Here is a 21,149-nt window from a genome sequence, read left to right on the forward strand (position 1 = left end):
AGCTGGAAGAGCCCTGGAGAGCATCTTTTTTCTACCCTCTCCCCATTGTACAGCTGGGAAGACTGAGGCCCAGACAGGTCACAGAGCCTGGACCATTCCCTACCACTACCCCCACTCACCAGCGTCCTTGGCCCAGCGCAGGATGGAGGTGACCTCATTCCCCTGAGTGGTGTTGCAGTGGGAGCGCTGGGTGGCTGCGCTCACCCCCACGGTGCCCTCATTGGCCTTCACCCCACACAAGTAGGCAGTGGCGGTACCCGCACTGTCGGGGACCTGGGCGTTGGTGTTGTATGTCTGCAGGAGGGGAGGGAGGGTTGGGAGATGGCCAGGCCCTGGCCCACTCTGTTGCCCACCGTCCCCCTCCAACACCATGGGGCCTGGGCATGAGGAAGACAGAGAGGTCTCCCACAGCCTTGGCTGAGCCCCGCTGCCCACTGAGGTCCCCCCAGAGCCACAGGATCACCCAGCTGCCTGCTTCCTGCCCCCACGCCCTCTGCCCTGGCAGCCAGGGCAGCAGGAACAGGCAGGAAGGCAGTTCTCCAACACATGGAAACGTTTGGCAGAGGAGTCGGGGCCGGGCCAGCTAGGGCCTCTCTCTGGGTCTGGGGCTGTAGGAGCCAGCAAGGGGGGAAGGTGAGTCCTGGAGAAGGGAGAGAGGGGGAGGTTCCTGAAGAAAGGGGGGGGGTCTGGGGAAAGGAGTGGAAAAGTGAGAGGGGGGGCAGGATAGAGAATGGGGAGATGGGAAAGAGGCCCTCCCCCCCTTCAGACCTCTAGTAGAGACCCTGAAACTGTCCCTTCCCCACCAGCCTGAGAGCTTCTTGAAGGAGCAAAAAACATTGCAGTCAGTCTCTGCTGTTCCCCGAGAGTGTCCAGGATCTTTATTACAGAAACCACCACCACCACCGACGACACCAGTAACAGTAGCTACCACTCGACCTCAGTAATCTAATTAACTTCCCGAGCCACCTTTGGAGAGATGAATGTAAAGAACCACGTGGAAAAGAGAATATTCTGCATGATTCCCTTTATACCAAGTACAAAAGCAGAACAGCTAATCTGTGGGTGGGTGGGCAGGGGCTAGAGAAGGGACCGGGGCTCGGGGCACCTGCGGCTGTTGTCAGTTCAGCTTCTGCACCCGGATGCTGGCTGTGCCACCTGCGGGCTGCGAAAATTCCATCTGTGCTCTGTGCGCTTTTCTCTGTGTATATTCTTCTTCCATAGATTTTTAAACATCAATGAGCAAAACCCCTCAAAATAAAGTCTTGGGAAGCAGCGGCTGCTGTTCTCATGTCACAGCGAGGCCTTGGAGACCCCAAGAGGGCCAACCGCTTTGCCAGGGCCCTTCCCTGCATGCTGCGAGCTGAGAGGCGGGAGGCTTGGGCTCAGCGGGCTCGGGGCTGGAGCTCACCTTGGAGAGGGCCACGTGCGGGAACTTGTCCATCTCCAGCCTGGTCTCCTCCCCGGGGCTGTGGTGCAGCTGACCCTTGAGGATGCGGGCGGCTGTCACCGTGGAGACGCCCATCCCTATGGAGGGGAGAAGGGGGCCTCAGCCTTCTCAGGCACCCACAGCTCTCAAGTTTGGTGCTAAGTCAGGCTGGGCAGTGGGCACCAGAGTATGGCTCTGTAAATGTGACTGGGCAGTCCTTCCCTCCCCAGACCCGCAGGGGACCGCCTGGCACAGCAGACCTCATGGGTCCACAGCCTGGCCCCCATCCTCTTAAACATGCTCCCAGGGCTCCAGCCTCTTCCACACAGCCCCCTTCACCTCTGCCTGGCTCTGTGGCCCCTACCTAAGTGCCCCATCCAGCCCCCCTCAGCCTCCAGGCCTCACCGTCTCCCAGGAACATGATGGTGTTCTTAGCCACGTTGGTGTTGAGATTCTGAAGGCTCAGGGCATTTTTCAGGGTCTGCTGAGCTTGGTCTCTCCAGTACTTGGGGTCTTTCTCTTTCTCTGTACAGACAGTGAGGCAGAGTTATTCGGCAGGGGGTGGGGGTAGCTTCTCATCCCCAGACTTACAGATACCCCAACCTCTCCTGCCTGAGGGCAGGGTGCCAGGACCTGGGGATGCAGCAGTAGTTGCTCATCTGATAGTCATCGTGTGGTTTGTAAACCTATTCCAGTCCAATCTTCCAAGTAAGCTTGTGGACCCTGGATCTTTTCCCCATATCTCAGAATGAAGAAACCAAGGCTCAGAGACACGAAGCAACTGGCCCAAGGCCACACAGCACTGGCAGACACCAGCAGAGCTGGGTTTCACTCCAAAGCCCTGGCTCTTTCCTTCCACCCAGTAGAGCGACATTCTGCTAAGGCAGCAAATGAATTGTGCTAGTGCGATTAGGAAGGTAATGTTTAAGCTATTCAAAAGAACAAACTACTTCCAACTGCCAGAGTCCCCAAACATCTCCAGCCATCAATTATAAACTCTGCTTGGCTTACTGATTAAAGTGGGCTCTGCAGGTACCTGACGTAGCGACAACATTAACAACAGCGCTGGAAAGTGAGACTTGTCTTTTGTTTAAAGACTCCCCTTTTGTTTAATGTACCTAATTGAAATAGATACACACAATCTCAGTCCTGTTAGGATAAATTAGCATGTTCTGAATCCCTAATCTTGAGATAAAATGGAGGCAGGAATGCTCTCTTCTCTTCCTCTCCCCCTCCCTCGCCTGTGTGTGTCCAGTAGTGAGTCCTCCAGCTGTAGTGTCCAATAGTGAGCACAGCTGTAGTGCCCGACGAACCTCAATGACCTGCTTCCCCACTGTGCCAAGTGCCAGCTGTGTAGAAGGGTCACCTCCCTGAGCCTCCGTTTCCTCCCCTGCAAATGAGGTTGTTTGGACCTTCCTCTCGGGGTCTCATGAGGACTGGATTACATAAGGCAGTGACACACCTGCCCCACAGGAGAAATTAGAAGCCCACCCCGCCCCCTAGCAATTCCATTGCCAAACCTGGACTCCCTTGATTTTCTACATGGAGGCCCGGGCTTCCTGTCCCCTGGGGTCTCCTCTGTGCTTGGGCCCCATTAACCTGCGCATCAGGGTACAGAAGCCTGGAGAGGGGAGCTCCTTGGGGACTCTCTCTTCCAGTGGCCCCCATTGCATAGAAGGGAAGGCTGGCCAGGAAGGGTGGGAGGTGTCGCCCGAGGCCGTGCGTGTCGGTGGCTGAGGGCATGGTCCTCCCCCCGGGCCCAGCGCCGACTGGCGCTGCCCTTCAGGACAGCTGCGGGTGAAGCGCGGCTCTCCTGTCCCACAAGCGCGGCTTCCAGGCAGGTGCCAGGAGCTTCACACACAGCAGCCTGTGGGCAGCGCCCGTTACTTCCTCCAGAGGTGCGGCGATTAGAGCTGAAGCAGAAAAACAGGAAACCCTGTGTGGGGGTAGCTTCTCATCCCCAGACACATCTGTGGGGCTGCGCCCCTGCCTAGGTGGGCGAGGAGGCGGGGGGAAGCCGCTCCCCATCTCAAGCCTGGGACCCATCCACACTTCACACCCCTCCCAAGAGGTCTCCCTTATGCCCCCCCCCAACTCCTTAGCCCACCACCTTCACCCTGGCAGCCCCAGCACCACCTCTCCACTGGTGGAGTCCCCAGCTGGAGCCTCGGCCCTCCCGTCCAGCTGTGTGCCTACAGGCAGGCTCCTGCCACTGGAGTCTCTGCCCCAGGAAAATGGGGGACACAGCCACCTACAGGCAGTGCTGGCGTTAAACGAGACAAAGCCGGGGAAAGCGCCCGGCCAGTGGCCTCGATCGGGGATCCGCTCTCCCGCTTGCCTTCCTCGACGCACACCACAGTGCCGAGGCTTTGGTCGGGGCTTCTCTGGCCACTTGGGTGCCATCTGGGTGGTGATGAACTTCTACCCATCCTGACCACGGACAGCCGGCCCCCGCCCCTGCCCCGCTGCCCTGCGCCTGTTGCTCCTTTGCCACACAGGTTCTGTCACGTTTGCCAAGTCCCCCGCTGCGTTTGCTCCCTGCGGGACCCTTGTCATCCTCACCAGGGCCCTCCCAGGGCTTGTCCCTCAGAACGGTTCAGTGGACGTCAAGCTGACTTCACTGTCAGGGGACTGATTTAAGCCATGACGGCTTTGGATAATTATCAGGAGGCCATTGTTTTCAGGCCAGTAAATTTCGCGTGTAAATACTCACAATACAATGCTATATAAACAGTACTTGTCAGCTTACGGTACGTACTGTATGATTTTGTTTATGCGAAGTTCAAAAGAGGCAAAACTCATCAGTGGTGGCAGGAATATATCTGGTTACTGCCTTTGGCTTGGGGGTGGGGTGGGGTGGGGTGGGGTGGGGTGGGGTGGGGTGGGGTGGGGTGGGGTGGGGTGGGAGGGCCACGAGAAAGCACCTTGGTGTCCCATCGCTGGAAATGCTCGCTCTTGATCTGGGTGGTGGTTACACAGATGTAAAACTACTTTAGTGTAAGTTATACAAAATTTTTTTTAAAAAGAAAGAAAACACAGTGTTCTACCTCCGCACACGCATCGGAGTAGCTAAAATGAAACAGATCACAAAAGCTGGATTGCTGAACTTTTTTCTGAATTGCTGAATATTTGAAGATATTTTTCATTCTGTCACTTTTCATTCTTTTCCTTTTCACCCATCTGCTCACCGTTCACCTAGGTGGGTTGTGAGTGTTGAGAAAGCAAGGACTCAGTCCCAGAGTGACCTTGGGTCCCCAACGAGACACAGTGGCAGGCATCATGGGACTGCAGAGGGAGTGACGACCTAGGAACCCAGCAGCTCTGCTACTGACCTACTGTGTGACCTGGGAGGGCCAGTCCCTCTCTGTACCCCAATTTTCTAATCTGTTGAAATATATTCTTCCTACAAGGTCCCCCTGACAGACACAATGACTGTCCCATGTCCTTCCCACATAGCCTTAGGGAGGAATTATCTCAGCTGAGCAGGTGGAGAAATTAAGTCTCCGTGATGGCAAGTCGGGGGCGGAGGCAGGCTTCCCACCACATACTGGATGGAGCCAAGGAGGTCTCCCCTTTCTAATCACAGATACTGAAATGCTGAAAAACAAAATAAAAACAAAGACAACTAAAAACAATACAAAGCTTTAAAAAAGGAAGAAAAGAGGGAAGGACTATCCCCAGAAATTAAGAAGAAATTAAAAGCCAGGGAGGTACACAGGAGTGGATGCTGAGGGGCCCTGGGGTGTCAGGCAAGATGCAGGTCTAGGTTGAAGCTGTTTGAATGTGTATGTTTGGCCTTGGAGCTATGGAAGGGATGGGGAAAGAAAGTCAGTCATGAGAAATGTGAGCTCAACTCCAAATCTGAGCCAGGGAAGTTTACAGCTTAAGAACCTCAAACTGAGAAATTCACATAAAAACTTACCTAGAATTTATTGAAAAGTCAAATATAATCTGCACTGTAGAAACACTTCCATATGAGTCTCCAAGAGAAAACAAAAACGAAACAAACTCTTGTGGAAGATGAGTTCACAAGCAACAATTACAAACCACAGGAAATGCTCTACTCCAGTAGTTAAGCAGACAAAACCAACAGGAGACAGTGCACCAAGACTTGGAAGAGTTTATAGAACAAGTTGTAGTTCAGATTATCAGAGAGATAAGGGGAAAGAAACACCAATTAAAGATCAGGAAAATATAAAGGGAGGAAGTGTGACCGACAGCAAAAACATGTGCAGTAGCAGAGCTGGGACTTCCAGTGCTGAACATTTGTTTCCAGCTCTTCAACACTTTGGATGGTTCTATGATCCTGAACATATACAGTGTCCTCATCCTATCCCACCTGCACCGGGTCTTCCCTGCCCTCCACCTGTGTCCCCCTCAATCCTACCTGGCACTAAGGAGGTGGTAAGGCAGGTACCAATGGCCAGCACCAAGAATGATGAAATCATGATGGCTCCAAGCCCTGCTCTCTCTCTTGAGCCCAGAGGTACAGTCCACGTGGGTGGGAGGGGTGGGCTGGCAGTGGTCAACCGTTAGGTGATGTTAACTGATGTGCCGATCCTAGAAAGAAAAAAAAGTTAAAAAGACCTGTGGCCCACAGCTCCAGAGTTCATATGTTCATTCACTTAACTCCATGGTTGGTTCATTCATTAAGCATTTGTTGAGCACCTATAACAGGCCGGGCCTGGGCAGGCCAATCTAGGTGGTCCCTCCCTCAGGAAGCTTAATCACAGTTGTAGAACTATAAATTAGTGCCATGCTGTGAAGTGGTTCCCTCCCATTTCCCAAATGAACACCCACTTTCAGTCCATCCAAACCCACCCAGAGTTCGGTCTTTCTGTGCAGTGCTCCTCAAACTGTAGCATGGATCAGACAGAACCTCCTGGAGGGCTTGTTAAACCAGAGATTCTGCCCCCAGGCCCATCCCTGCCCAGAGATTCTGACCACACTGCCAACAAGCTCCCAGTGATGCCCCTGCTGCCAGTTCATGGACCACACCTTGAAAAGCACTGTTCTAGAACATCAGTCTTCAGGCTTTGAGTTACCTGTGTCCTGAGAACATTAGAGACAAAAGAAGAGTCCACCCTTTCTTAGAGGGACACCTACATCTGCTACATTCTTTTCAAGAGCTTGTCATTTATGGTGAGAGATATAAAAACTCTAGGCTTGAATACAGGAAAAGGTTGGCTGGTAAGGGTGGCCATTTCTGGGTAGTAACATTACACATGACTCTGATGATTTTTTTCCTGTATTTCCCAAGTTTTCTTCTTCGTTGAGATGTTTTATAATTTTTTGAAGATGTTATTTTTTTAAAAAGCTGGAAGGAAACATACCAACATGGTAACTGTGGCTTTCTCTGGGCAGTAGGGCTGTAAATGATTTATTTTTTTAATTTTCCAAATTGCCTAAAATAAGCATGTACTAATGGCATTAGAATGTTTTAAACTTGTGGTTATCCCAATAGGTTCAGGAGGGATAACTCCATTCACTGGCAGCTGAGTAATGTGCTAACCCTGATGTGTATAAATGTTACTGGAAGATGAAGAATTTTAAGTGGCAAGAGCTTCAGTGGGAAATAACGTTATTATTTCCACCAAAATCAAGACAAAAATGATTATTCCATTTGTTGCGAATGTTCACCTAAAAAGGAGTTGAAGGCAAGGAGTTGAATTTATGGGGAAGGGAAGGGGAACAGTTACATCAGTAGAAGGAAGGAATTTTTATGGGTACAGATAAGCTAAGGAAGGAATTTCTCTACAGGTGCAGATAAATTAACACAGTGATGCTAATTCTAAAAAAATGTCATTAATTTTCAGCCAGAATGTCATAGTCATAATGTTTGCTTTCCTGTTATTTTTGCAAACAGTTGTTTGGATACAGTGCTGCTTCAGGCCCCATCCAAAGGTTACCGTGTCCGGTTCTAACATTCCAACTGTTTGAGGAGCGAGACGTGCAAGGCAGTTCCTCTGGGATGGCAGCTCCAACTCCATTTTGAAGTGGTTCTGCTTATATTATTTTTTACATGAGAAACAGCAGGGATGCGCCACATCCTACCGTTAGAGTGTCATGATAGGTAAGAACCACTCTACCACTAGAAAAGTGATCTTGGTTCAACCTTTAAAATGCACATGCTGCACTCCGGTGCCCAGAGGTGAGGGTTCAACGGTTCCACATCCCATAAAACACCCAGCATTCAGCAGACACGCCACCCAATTGCACAGCTCTGTGCCTTTCCACCCCCTTCCCTCCTCCACCTGGCTCTTTAAAAAAACAGCTTTTGGCAGTGGGGGAGGGGAGGGCGGGAATAGAACTATCCTACCCCGAACATCTAACAGCAAGCACTTAACTGAGTGGTGGGATTTCAGGTGATATCTAATTTTTTTAAAATTCTACTACAGTTTGTAAACGTTCTAGAGTAGATCTTAACATCATAAAAATGTTATTAAATTGATATACAATATCGATACATTAAAATATTATTCAAAATAGTTTAAAGCTGAAGTCAGGAAGCCCCCGGGATGATCACTCATATACCACCTCTGAACTTCACACTATTTCCATCACTGCAGGTACCTCCCTACATCAAAAGCAGTAATTCTTTCCTGATCTGTTTCACTCACTACACTGGGAGCTTCTAAGAGCAGGGACTTTGCCTTGTTTGTCCATACTCCAGTGCTTGACACAGTAAATATTTACATCAGCTGAAAGCCAGTGCTCTAAGGGAGGAGGAGGAGGGGGGAGGAAAGAATCACCCCGAATCCTTCCTCTGTGTGTGCAGAAAAGTCCAAGCATTGGCAAGGATGTGGGACTCCCAGAGTATCCGCTCACTGCGGGCGGAGTGCAGACTGGTACAACCACTTTGGAAAACTGGCAGGTTCTACCAGAGCCGACCCCATGCACATGCCCTCCAAGAGAAATGTGCATGTATATTCACTGAAAGACGTGTCAGCCCTGCTCCTAATGACCTCAAAACTGTATCCGTCTTCAGCAGGATGATAAACACATTGTGCAGGCTCACAAGATGAAAATTACAAAATGAGAACAAGCAATTAACAGCTCCCCAAAGGGCATGAATGAATCTGGGGAAGGTGAGGTGGAGTGAAGGAAGAATACATACAGTGTGATTCCAGTGACACAAAGTAAACATATAATGTATGTTTTGAACCTTGCATCTTGCAACCCTGCTAGACTCACTTATTAGTTCTAGGAGTTTTGTGTGTATACATGTGGATTCCTTGCTATCTTCTATGTAGATAATCACGCCATTGACAAACAGGGAGAGTTTTAGTTCTTCCTTTCCAATCGGTATGCCTTTTATTTATTTTTCTTGCCTTATTGCACTGGCTAGGACTTACAGCGCCGTGTTAAATTGGACAGGCTTTCAGTGTTTGGAGCGGTGTTTTGAGGTGTGAGGAAGAGTAGATCTGGTGGGGAAATAAGGAACGTGGTTCTGCACATACTGAGTTTGAAATGTCTTTTAGAAGTGAAGATGCCAAGTGGATGGTTGGATATACTCATCTGACATTTGGGAGAAAGGTCTTGGCTGGAGGTATACACTTGGGAAACCTGGGCATACGGGTGACATTTAAGCCTTTGTAAAACTTGATGAGATCACCTAGGAGGAGGGAATGGGGACAGAGAAAACTCTATGATAAAAGCCCTCAGAAAAGAATTCCTTTGACTTAATGAAGACTTTATACCAAAAACCTACAGAAACCACCATGCTTACTGGAGAAACATTTGGTATTTTCCCCCTTACCGCCGGCTTATCAGGATTTGGGGCAACCTCTCTGCCCATAACTAGGAGAAAGAATGAATAAAAGGTGGTGGCACTATCTACGTGGCACTGGCATTAAAACTAAAAGTCGAAACAGTCGTGTGGATGGAGCTTAAACATAGGATTGAGTGAAAAAATGCAAAAAATAAGATGCGGTTCCCTGTACATAAACGTAAGCCACACCCACGCACAGAAAACAGCAGAATTTCCAAGGACGCACACAAATTCAAGGACATATTAAACACATTAACAGGAGGGCCTTTGGGGAGTGGTGGGATTGGTCAAGGGGGACAGGGAAGAGGGAAAAGGGGGAAAGAAATAAATAAAACAAGAACTGAGCTCGCGATAGTGCACCATCCACTGAGATGTGACTTATTCAACTCTCTCTGCACCAAGGGTCCAAAACAAGTAATAAGGAAAGAGATGTGAAGGGTGGCCCCGGGAGATCTGAAGGCTCACCCAGCCCTGTGAGCTTACTGGCCTCTCTTCTGTTAGGCTGATGCTCTGTGACAGTAAAGACCGTCTTATCCGTCTTTGAATCCCTAACCCCACCCACACTGAAGCAGCTCTGTAAATGCTGACTTAGTGAAGGAACCCATGGTAATGGCTGGAATGTTCTCGATTCCGGCCCCAGGGATGTGGCATTGAGACGGGCTTGTCCCAGAGACTGACAGGTGCCTTCTCCCATTGCCTCTGATTGGAAAGGAGAAGGGGTGGGAGTCCAGGAAACCCTTCAGAAGCCAGTCTCCCCGCCGGCTCCCCTCTTGTGCCCCTGCCCCCACTCAGAGGCTCCAAGTCTGCGCTCTGGCAGCCCTGGGTGATGGGCTCCGTGGGGCCCAGTCTGGGGCTGCGGGGGCCCCGGCTGCCCCCCACCCTCTGCCAATGCTCTGCCAGCTCAGAATGGAGCATCCGAGTGTGTGCCAACCCCATCACCCCCACTCCCAGCCGGACCGTCTCTGCCAGGCTCCCGGCTACGTGTCCTGATTTATTCATGACAATTGTGCAGAAGCCCCAGCCGCTCTGGCCCGGGAAGAAGGAGCTACTTGGCAGGTCAGGGGAAGGAGCCGAGGGGCTGGGCCTTGGCCCTGAATCACATCCTGGGGCAGAAGGCACGGGAGCCCTGGGAGCTGGGCAAAAAGTCAGCCCTGGGCTGGGTCTCAAAACATCCAGGACAAAAGACAGAGTAACAGAACTGATAAAAATCACTACGGTTTCTCCGCAAGTCTCGAACCCAGCCCCGCGCTGTTTACATCTGTGATCTCGCTTAATCCTACCAAGTGGTGTTACCCTCACCCCCACCCCATTTTACAGCTGAGGAAACTGAGCAAAGCTAGTTCATGGCCGAGTGCAATTCAATCCCAGGCTGTCTCAGCTTCTCTGGGCCTCAGTCTCCCCACCACGGACACTGTCCCTCGGAGCAAGCAGAAGCCCAAGGCGCCTGGGCGGGGAGGCGGGCGGGACAGGGAGTGGGCCGGTGACCTCTCCTACCGGAGCGGCCTGGCCAGGCGGCAGGTGAAGAAGCACAGCAGGCCCGAGGCCAGCACCAGGAGCAGGAAGCCGAGGATGGCCGTGAGAACCACGTCCAGGGTGGGGGACAGCAGGGCCATCTTGAGGTGAAGAGGGTGGTTAGGAGTGGCCTCCACACCCTGTACACGCCTGGTCACACTAGCCTTGGACACTGTCTCCAAAGCCCCGGGTCAGCAGCCAGTGACCTGGCTTTGTCCCCAGGTTAAGCTTTGGGGATTAGCCCAGGAGGGATGAAAGGGGAGGGGACTAGCCCGAAAAGCTCCCCTCCCCCAGCCCGATGCCTGTTCACCCACCTTTGTTCATTCATTCCCTTTCCCAAGCATTTACGGAGCACCTGCTGTCTACCCAGCTCTGTTCTAGGTACTGAGGGCTCAGAGGGGAGAGGGCAGACATAGTCTCTGTCCTCTTGGACGCTCCTGACCGGCCAGGGTAGAAAAGCACCTACTAGGGACCAGCACTGCGCTGGCAGGTTGCGGGATATAAACGACAGCAGGGAAGGAATCCTTGGCTGGGCCACAGTCAGGTTTTTCCCCAGCAGCAGCGGCAGCCATGTGTCCCATTTACAAGCCCAGGAATCTGAGTCTGCACTGAGCCACCGGAGGGTGAACCCATGTCCAGAATACAGGGAACTGTTCCTACTGAGCACCAGGCTCCAGATGAGCTGGGTCCCAGTGTTCCCATTTAGAGATGAAGGAAACAAGCTCAGAGGTGCAACGCTGGAGCTGGCATCCGAACCCAGATCTGCCAGCCTCCACAGCGGTAACCCCAACCCTGCCCTGCACTGCCTGGGAGCTGAGCTGGCACCAGCCTGGCAGGGGAGCAGCGAGGCTGCAGTCAGGTCCCCGCCAGGTGTTGGCCCAAAGCCAGTGGTCGGTCACCCGAGAGACAGGCTGGAGGTAGCTGAGCTGCCACCTGCCTGGAGGGGCCCCTTCTGCTTCCAAAGTGCCCCCTTCCCCCTTTTCCATTTTCTCTTGGGTTCCAGCAACATCTCATGCAGTCAGGATAGCGGATATGGTTCCCATTTTGCAGACTCAGAAACTGAGGCTCAGAGAAGTGAAGCTACTTGCCACACACAGCCTGGAAGGAGAGCCAGTGCTTCCTACCTCTACCTCCTGGGGCACCTCAGATCCCACGGTGCAAAGTGCCCAAGATCGGGGAGATGCTCTTACCCTCCTGATGCCCAGGGAGGTCCTCTCTTCCTGGCCCAAGGCCACTGAAGTCACCATGAAAACAGGAAAACCAATCACATTATCAAACCTTTTTCTTTCTCAATAATCCCTTAATTCCAACTGCATCAGGTATTTACAACATCCTAGTGATAAAAGGCAAGATGGGACTTATTAGCCCCATTGACCTATGAGGAAATGGGCTTATCAGTGAAGTCATTAGGTCCCATAGCCAGCAGGGCTGGTCCAGGCTCCAGCTCCATCACTTCGCAGCCGTGATATTGGGCCGGTCCCCGCACCTCTGAGGATCCATCTCCCATTGAGGGGAGCACCTGTGTGCTGAGTATGACCTAGCTGACCTAGTTTAATCCCCCATAACCACCCTGAGAGCTAGGTACGTTTGTCCCTCTTCCCAGGTGAGGGAATGAGGCCCAGGGGATGTGGTGAAGATAACCCAGGACCACACAGGTGGAAGGTGCTGAGCCACGCCCTGCAGAGACCCCTCAGGAGCCACCCCTATTCCAGGTTCTCTCCACCACAGGGACGCTCCCCACCCCACCCAGCTCTCGGGCCTGGACACCCTCTAAAGCTCCACCCCCAGCCAGCCTAATAACTCGATATGAGACCCAGGGAGTGTTGCCTTGTGCTTCCCAGAGTGCCTGGTGGGGTCAGAGGGGCAGTTATTTGTTGTTAGGGGACCCCAGTCCAGAGGTCACAATCCTGGAATGTCTGGGCTGGGGAGGGCCCTCTGAGCAGATTTCCCCAAATGCACTGGAGCACAAAAATCACTTGGGGTGACTAGGGACAAAGTCTTACTCCTAGGTGGTTACTAGAGGCCGGGTATAGACTGGGAAGTGTGTGAGGGAACTTTCTGGGGCGATGGAAGTGTTCTTTACAGTGATCTGGGAGGTAGTTAAAAGTAGATACTGTAAGTAAAAATTCACCTAGAGGCTATTAACCCCACCCTGCTGTACCTTTAGGTGTTGTGAGGATCTGATAAGAATGGAGTTAAGGGAGTGTTGGGGGAGAGGGGAAAAGGTTTAGTTTAATGGAGTGACTGTAATGAAATTTAAGAAGAGAAAGAGACATAATCCCCCAAATAAATTCCTGTTTCCCCAGCCCCATACCTACTCAGTCAGAATCTCCCAGGCCAACTGTGCCCTAGAGATTATCCCATTGCCTAAATGGGGAGAGTGAGGCCCCAAGAAGAGGAAAGACTTACCCCTGGTCTCCCAGCTCCTAATCCCCAGAGAAAGACACCGGGAACCGTCGGAACCAGCCCGGCAGCTGGGAACCAGCTGCTCTGGGCTGTCGGCTGGGCCTTCTTGGCTCTTTCAAAGCGCTGTGGCTGTAGAGAAGCGCTGAGTGCTCCCTGTGCTCTGGGCAGGCGGGTGGGCGGGTGAGGGGAATGCGAAGGGGGTTGGGGGCTCCTGCAAGACCCAACTGGGCTGCAGCAGCTGCCCGGGGAGAGGGCACTGCTGAAGACCAGCCCAGGAGCGTTTCAGCTCAGGGTCAGGGACAGGAGACATGCAATCCCACTCTCAGCCAAGCCCAGTGTCTCTGGCAAGCCTGGCTGGCAGGGATTGATTCATTCACTGTCCAAGTTATTTATGGCTGCCATGAAGCAGCCTCTGAGTGCAGGGCTCAGGAGGGAGTGTGTGGTGGTCAGAGTGGGCTGCAGGTCAGACCCAAGGAGGGACTTCCCCAGAGGATGGGCCAGGTGCCGGGCATGGAGCACAACTCAGATCTCTGACCTCTAGCTGCTGACAGCCTGTCAGCAGAAAACAAATGTGGGAGTGTCCAGGGAGGCTCGATGGCAGCCTGCCTGCTTCCAAGGCATTCTGTCTTTAGGGCTCTGATAAGAAGGCAGCTGTCCCGCGTGCGCCTCCAGCTTCAGTACCTCTGCACACGGCGTTCTCTGGTCTGGAATGTTCCCTGCCGTTCACAGGATGAAGTCCTCCCACCACCCTTCACCTTGACCTGAGCTCTGTTGGAGTGCCCCACCCCAGCCCAGCCCAGGCGGCAATTACAGCTCCTCCGCAGGCTCCCAGAACCCCAGGCAGGTGCTCAAGACCTTGCTGAATTTATCAGACTCTTAGTGTCACCTCCTCACCATGGCGTGAGCTCCTAGAGAGCAGGGATCTTATTCTGCTGATGGTGGCAGCCCCTGGGCTGGCGCACGGCCGGCCGGGTGGGGATGTTGGTGGGTGGGTGGAAGGATGGCAGGGTGACTGGCTGCAGAGGCCACCCAGCAGCAATAAGAGTGAGCTCTGGAGCCAGGGATCCAGGTTCAGATCCTGCCTCTGCCCGTCTCGAGCTGAGTAGTTAAGGGCCAGTGACCCCACGCCTCTGTGCCTCAGGCGTCCCACCTGCCAAGTGGGAGACTACTAGAAGCCCTAGGGCGCTGTAAGGATTATATGAGTTCGTACATGGAAAGGCTTAAAGCAGAGCCCAGGACAGGGTGAGTGTCCAGTGAGCCTTGGCCAGCAGCCATGGTCACAGGGTGGGGAGGGTGGACTGAGGGGCAAGTGGGGCAGCTGAGGGGCCAGAGCTGAGAATGGACAGACCCTTCTCTGCCCACTCAGCCAGGCAGACATTAGCCGATGGCTCACCTGGGAGGCCCGCGAGGTCTTTCTAGATCTAAGGCTAGCAACCAAAGGCTCTCCTGCCTGCTGTGCACCTCCACTTGGTGGGGGGACTTGATTAAGGGGTAGAGGTCCCAGCTTTTACAGTCAAAGGGGTCTGTCTGTTTCCTGAGAGAACCAGATCTGTATGTCTGTCTGTGTCACACACATACACACACTCACACTCACACTCGCATGGGAGGAAACAACCCACCAGGCAATCCGATGCTTTCTTTTCCTCTTGAAGGAGAGATAGAGAGAACATCCAGGGTCAGCCAGAAGGTTCCAAGGAGCGGGTGGGAACACAGCCAGGCTGGAAGGGTCGAGAAGAACAGAGAACGGGATGCTCCCAACAGGAGGACCCGAATGTGCAAAGGCGAGGAGGCAGCAATGCAGGATTGAGATCAGGGAGACAGACAGGAGCCAACAGTTGGTGACAGAGGACAGAGAGGCAGCCTGGACCGACCACAAAGGGCTTTGCTCCCTGAGCTTGGCCTGGTCAAGAGCAGCCCCTTTGCACGCCCGTCTCATTTACAAGCTTCATCACCAGCCCATTTTACAGGTGAGGATGTTGAAGCTCAGATGGTCTGCCACTTGCCCAAGGCCTCACAGCAGAGCTGGAACCAGAAGCCCCAAGGGTCAGGGTTCTGGAGTCGAAGATTTTCTGGGGCTCCCTGGGGCACCTGGACAGTCTTGATGCCACCAACTGGCTCTGAGGACAGAGGGCTGAAGCCAGTCAATATTTAGCTGGTGGGAGGAGAGCTGGCAGCAGGGAGCAGGGGAGGGAGATGGCAGGGATGAGGGACACGGCACCGGAAGCCGGGGTGGCTGGAGCGTCCACACAGAGGAAGGTCAGGGAGGGCTACTCTATGGACACACAGGCTACCACCGTCCCACGGAGAGGACACGTTCTGTTCCGGGCCACCTCGCTCTGCGCCAAGCCTAGAAGCTGAGAGGGTAGGGGTGGGAGGGCATGTGCTGTGTTTGTCTGAGATGTTGGCCATCCCCCCCATACTCTGGTACTTCACTCAACGCCCCTGCAGCAGGACCCCCACTGGTACCAGATGTGGCTCTCCCGTCCTTGCTCTCACAATCCACAACAAGGAAAGCACAGGGAGGACACACGACCTCCCCAGGGTCGCACAGCATATCAGTGGCAGGGACAGGTCTCTCATTAACCGGCTAAGGATTTGGGGAGCCTTTACTGGAAGCACAAGTAGTCTTCACGGCATAGCATGGATGCCAGTGTCTTGGAATTCTAGGCATTCATAATTTGTGTCCACTGAAGAGAGCACTTCAAACTGAGACTATTCAGAAAAATCCTTATTTTACTTACTTTGCCATTATATTCTTAATATTAGTGAACTTTCCATAGCCCTTACTATGTGCCAGGCATTGTTCTAAACACCTTACCCATATTAACTCACTTAATCCCTACAACAACCTATGAAATAGGGAACGTTATCCGTTTTACGAAAACAGGCACAGAGAGGTTAAGTAGCTTGCCCAGGGTGACACAGCCAGTGTAACTAAGCCAGAATTCAATGTTATTTGTGGATGCTTCTGTCTCCCAGAGGAAGAAGGTAAACTCCTAAAGCAGCAGGCGAGACGAGAAAGGAACCACACCCGTTCTGGCTGCAACAGGTACTTTCTGTGCTTGTAGATGAATGGGCTGCTGGCAGCTACTGCTTGCCTCATGTCACCGGACACTCTTCCAGATGTCACTTCACAATCCCCGGAGGGAGGACTTCCCCTTATCCCTATTTTACAGTCACATCGCAGAATGACCGAGCCCAAGCCCCTGAGCCGTGCACACCAGTGGCCTGCCCTGTATCAGGGACCACCTGGGGCTTGCAGTGGGGGGAGGGGAGGACCTCAGGCTCAAGACATGGCTCCATCCTGGCCAGACCTGACCTGGACACACTCCTCCTGCCCGACAACTCCCTACTTCAGCTGGTCCTCGCGCTGGACCCTGGACCACCGTGGCTCTCCCCGCTTCCAGCCCCCGATGCCTCACGCACCTCGCAGCCCTCCCCCAGGAGAGGAAGCCTCCATTCCCCAGATGGGCCCCACATGGCCCTGGGAGTGGAGGCTGAGGCGGCTCTGGACTGTGGGGAAATGGGCCATGAACTTGTAATGTCAGAGCAGGGCGTACACTGATGTTCCCAGAGATAGCGCTCGCTGCAGCTGGGCCCTGGGTAGGATGGTCCTCATGTTCCCCGAGAACCTTCCGCCCGGCGGAGGCCCCGGCTGCTGCTGCATTTGATCTTCTCAGTGATGCTGGGAGCAGGACAGGGGCTATGCCCCAACCCACAGACAAGAAGCCAAGGGCACACAGCTGGCAGAGCCCCCCTCGCTCGCTGGCTTCTTCACCTCTCTGGGCCTCAGTTTCCTCTTGTGCCCAATGGGGATAATCCGAGCGAGTGCCTGTCACTGTGCTAGCGCAAGAATGAGAATTCAATGGTAAACAATGAGGTAAAGGCCCAGGGTTTGGCACATATTAAACACTCAGTAAATGTTAGCCACTTGTAATAGTGACAAGTGTGCCAGGCACCTTTCTAAATGCTTTACATGCCTTAAATAGTCTAATCCTCACAGCAACACTATGGTAAGTGCTATTCTTGCTCCCACTGTACAGGGAAGTTAAGTAACTTGGCTTGGCCAGGGACACGCAGCTATTAACAGGACACTATGAAGAGGGAAGGAGGGAAACACTTCAAGAAGCACCTACCATGTTCTGGGGGCTTTTTAAAAAAAAAATCCTCACCTGAGGATATTTTATCCATTGCTTTTCAGAGAGAATGGAAGGGAGAGAAAGAGAGAAACATCGATGTGTGAGAGACGCATTAATCGGTTGTCTGTGCTGGGAGCTTTTCGTTCAGCTTTCCGAGAACCCAGTGAAGTGGGATTTATCAGCTCAGGGTCAGAGAGGAAACTGAAGCTCAGAAAGTGGGAGGGGGGTGCAGGGTCACACAGCAACCGTGTGGGAGAGCTGGGATGGAGGCCAGGCCTGTCTGGCTCCACCGCCAGTGTGCTTGCTACCCCCATCAGAGCCATGCCAACCTCCGTCACGGAAGGAAGGCCGGATGTCTCGGCCACCCCAGATACAGGAGGCCCGCGTCAGGGTGGCAGGTGACCTAACACCACGGTGAGTGTGTGTGAGTGTGTGTGTGTGCCCAGCACTGCCTCATGACCGACCCTCATGTCAGGGGGCTCCCTCCACCTGGGACCAGCTCTTCCTGGGCTTTCATGTGATTGCAGCCCCCTGGGGACCGTTCATATCTGGACAAAGCCCTCCTTCCATAAAGGGGGGGGCTTCCTCACATTGGAGCCCAACCCCCCGGGCCAGCAGCTCTGGGCTCCTAGGTCTGCAGAGAGGCTGAATGCTCCAGGGCTGTGTGCTCACGTGTAAATCAGGGATAATTAACACCACAGTGCCTCCAATATAGGCTCCTCGAGGGTGGGGGGAGAAACTCTGGGCACTGGAATGTGCTGGGCGGATGTTTCTACGGCTTTCCACTGCCCACTGTGGTGGAGATTTGCTGTAACTGCTGGCCACTCAGAATCCATTCCTCTTCCTAAGAGTACGACAGTTTTGTTTGGGAAGCGACTCTTCCCCTTTGGGCCAGTGGTTCGGTTGGGACTGATCCCACCCCCAGCAGCTCCAGGTGGGCCCTGACTGGCTTAAGCTGGAAGGCTTTCTCCACCTGGATGGTGTGTCGAGAGGGTGTGAGGCGGTGGGGAGAGCATTAAGTGGAGCCTGAAGCTGAAGCAATCCTTCAGAAAGGTGAGTAGAGAGATGCAGAGAATCTGAGTCTTTGGTAACATTGTTTGAGCCCCTTGGTGCAGCCATGCCTGAAGCCTACCTCTGAATATCATAGTTACATGAACTAATTAATTCCCCTTATTGTTTGCCTTGGACTTTCATTTATTTGAAACACAGAGTCTGACTTCAGGACTCCAATTCAGTTTTTCTCAGCCATTGTAAGCAAACATACCATGTCATACTCAGCCAGTTATTTGTACCAAAGAACAAATCTTGAAAACAAGCTCAGGATGGGTCAATAAGTTAAAATACAAGTCCAACTGAATAGAAGTTAGGTTTTCTTCGAATCTACAAACTAGTAGACGTGTAGGAGGTTCCTGGGTGGGATTTGCCTACCATTCTTACTCTGTGTGGGACTTGGACCCTCCCCTCCCAACAGGTTGAGGTCAGTTGAGTTTAACATCTCTGACCACTGGGTTCCAAGTGGCGACTGTGTGCCTGGCCCTGTGCTAGGGGCTGCAGATATAAGCTCTGCCTTCTAGGCACTTCAATCTAGTGATGGTTGGTCATGATACACATTTTTACTGGGTTTTACACAAAAGCCCTAGGAAGTCAGCGTATGGAGGAATACTCCTCCACCCATTTCACAGAGAAGGAAACAGAGCTCAGAGAGGTGAAGTGACTTGCCCAAGGTCCTTCTGCTAAAGAGGGGCAGGGCCAGGCCATGCCCCCGGATCTATCTGGCTCCAAACCCAGTGCTTTTTCTCTTAGCCTTTGGAATGGAAGGGGTGGCATTGGTAATTTCTTTGAGGTAGTCAGAGTGGTTTAAAAAGCAAAAGGAAAGAGGAAAACCAAGGATCATGGACTTTCTGTTTGCCCAAGGGTCTTAACTCCTTGGGAAGTCCCAGTGCTCAGACCTATCCCGCTTTACTCTCCTATAGGGCTCACCTTCGGCAGACTGTGGCCAGAGAGGGACCAGGCACTACCCTGAAATCCAGGCCCCAAATGCTTTCATGAGCAGCCCTTGGCACCCCAAATGATCTGTCCTGGCCTTTCTGTGCCTCTGCCCTCCCCCATCTCTAAGATCCAGCCGACACTGGCTCACCATCCCCTATGCACTAGGGCCTTCCCTATATGTTATCCAACCAACAGTCATTTGACCACTATTTATTGAGCACCTACTATAAGCCAGGGCTGTTCTAGGTGCTGAACAAAACAGCCCAATTCCTGCTGGTGGGGAGAGCAGACAACAAGGAAAGGAAAATCAATAGAATGCCAGGTGGTGGTAAGTTTAATGGCAAAAAAAAGGAATGGAGGAGGGTGGGGACGAGAGGTGGCATTTACCGTTTTAAAGAGACAGATCAGAGGAGGGTTCACCAAAAAAATTATCCCGCTGTAGCCTTGCAATAATCCCATGCAGCTGAGCATGTGATTCCCAAACTGCAGATGAAGGAGCTAAAGTTTCAGGATTAAATCTCAACCCCATGCATGCCAATCTGGCCAGTTGTCTCCCACATGCCCTCTCCCCTAACTGTACCAAATGGCACTAGGAGACCTTTTGCAAATGAGGAAACTGAGGTGCTGAGAGGTGAAGCTATGTGCCCAGGCCCACAGGAGTACATGGCGGGGCCGGGGTTCAGGCCGTGCCGCCCTCTGGAACTGCCTCTTGGCAAGACCCGAATTTGCTTTTGCAGGCCTCCCACTCCTGCTCCAGTTCCAGCTCCGGGCACGTTGAAACTCAATCCTTCTCTTTACTGACCCCATGTCCTCAAGAGTCCCCCTCCTGCTCCCAAAGGCCCTTTGGCTCTCTATCCCAGGTCATCTGAGCCCCTCATTGTCCAGCCCACTCTTGTTCTGCCTCTTCAATTAACTTCTGGCCCATCACTAAGCCCACATTTGCACAAAACCTACAAAAGACATCTTGTGCTTGGCCCAGGGCTGGCAGACAGCTGGAGGACATATGTAAGGGGGCAGGGAGCTTCTCACTGAGCCTTCCCCTCTGAATGTGTTTGGTATCCCCAAACCCCAGTCTAGTCTTTCTGAACACTGCGGTGTAGCAGGAAGACCCTGGCCATGGAGAAGGTGGTCATGGGTTCAGTCCTGGCCATGCAGCTTTGAAAGTGACCTTATGCCTGGGGCTGCAGGTACCTTATTTGTAAAAACACTACTAGCCACCCCTATCTTGCAAGGTTGTTATCAAGATAAAAGGAAATGGGGAGTATCTGTTAAGAGATAATACTTAATAGACAGTGTACTGAGAAAACACTTAGCCGAGCCCGGCAGACAAACATCAAGAATTTGTTGAACTGAATGGAGAAGGGTGCACAACCACCACCAGCAGAACAATAGCTGCATTCATTGTGCTCCCACACTCTGAGGTAGGCACTGCTAGTATCAATCCAATCTTACAGAAGAAGGAAACAAAGCACAGAGAGGTCAAGTCACTTGTCTATAGTCACACAGCAGACAAGTGGTAGGGATTATGAACCCAAACTGTCCAGCTCCAAAGTACAAGATCTTAACCATATGCTAGGCTGGTAAACTGAGGCTTCAAGAGCTGAAATAACTGCTCGTTGAAACACGGTGATCAAGTGCTGACCCAGAAGGGGATCATAGCCAGTCCTATTCCGGAACCTTTGTTCTTAACCAGCCACCAGCTTGTCAGAGCTAATAGGGACTCTAGGAATAATCTAGCCCTACCCAACACTTTCTTCTTACCCCCAGCAGGAGCCTAAGGTCCAGAAAGGTAGTGTGACCTGTTCAAAGTCACAGAGCCAGTCAGTTGAAGAACCAGGGCCAGCACCCTGGTTTCCTAATTCCAGAACCCTATGCTGAGTATCACTGACTGTCACATTGGCCACAA

General features: G+C 52.5%; 1 protein-coding gene across 3 annotated transcripts in view; it reads right to left on the minus strand.

Annotated features, from left to right (window-relative positions):
• The window catches only part of ALPL (alkaline phosphatase, biomineralization associated), a 53,181-nt gene that overhangs the window by 12,732 nt on the left and 19,300 nt on the right, over positions 1-21,149 (minus strand). The window contains exons 1-5 of one of the 3 annotated variants that reach the window (XM_081143895.1): positions 14,735-15,234; positions 5,814-5,986; positions 1,832-1,951; positions 1,409-1,524; positions 120-294 (exon numbers count right to left, since the gene is read on the minus strand). In XM_081143895.1, the coding sequence (XP_081000021.1) occupies positions 120-294; positions 1,409-1,524; positions 1,832-1,951; positions 5,814-5,874 (472 nt within the window). In that variant the 5' untranslated portion in view covers positions 5,875-5,986; positions 14,735-15,234. Of the gene's footprint in view, positions 1-119; positions 295-1,408; positions 1,525-1,831; positions 1,952-5,813; positions 5,987-13,118; positions 13,676-14,734; positions 15,235-21,149 lie in introns of those variants that run through there. The other 2 variants (XM_081143894.1, XM_081143893.1) reach the window with 2 other exon arrangements.

This window comes from Miniopterus schreibersii (genome assembly GCF_964146895.1).
Source record: "Miniopterus schreibersii genome assembly, chromosome: 8".
In the NCBI taxonomy this organism is placed as follows: Eukaryota; Metazoa; Chordata; class Mammalia; order Chiroptera; family Miniopteridae; genus Miniopterus; species Miniopterus schreibersii.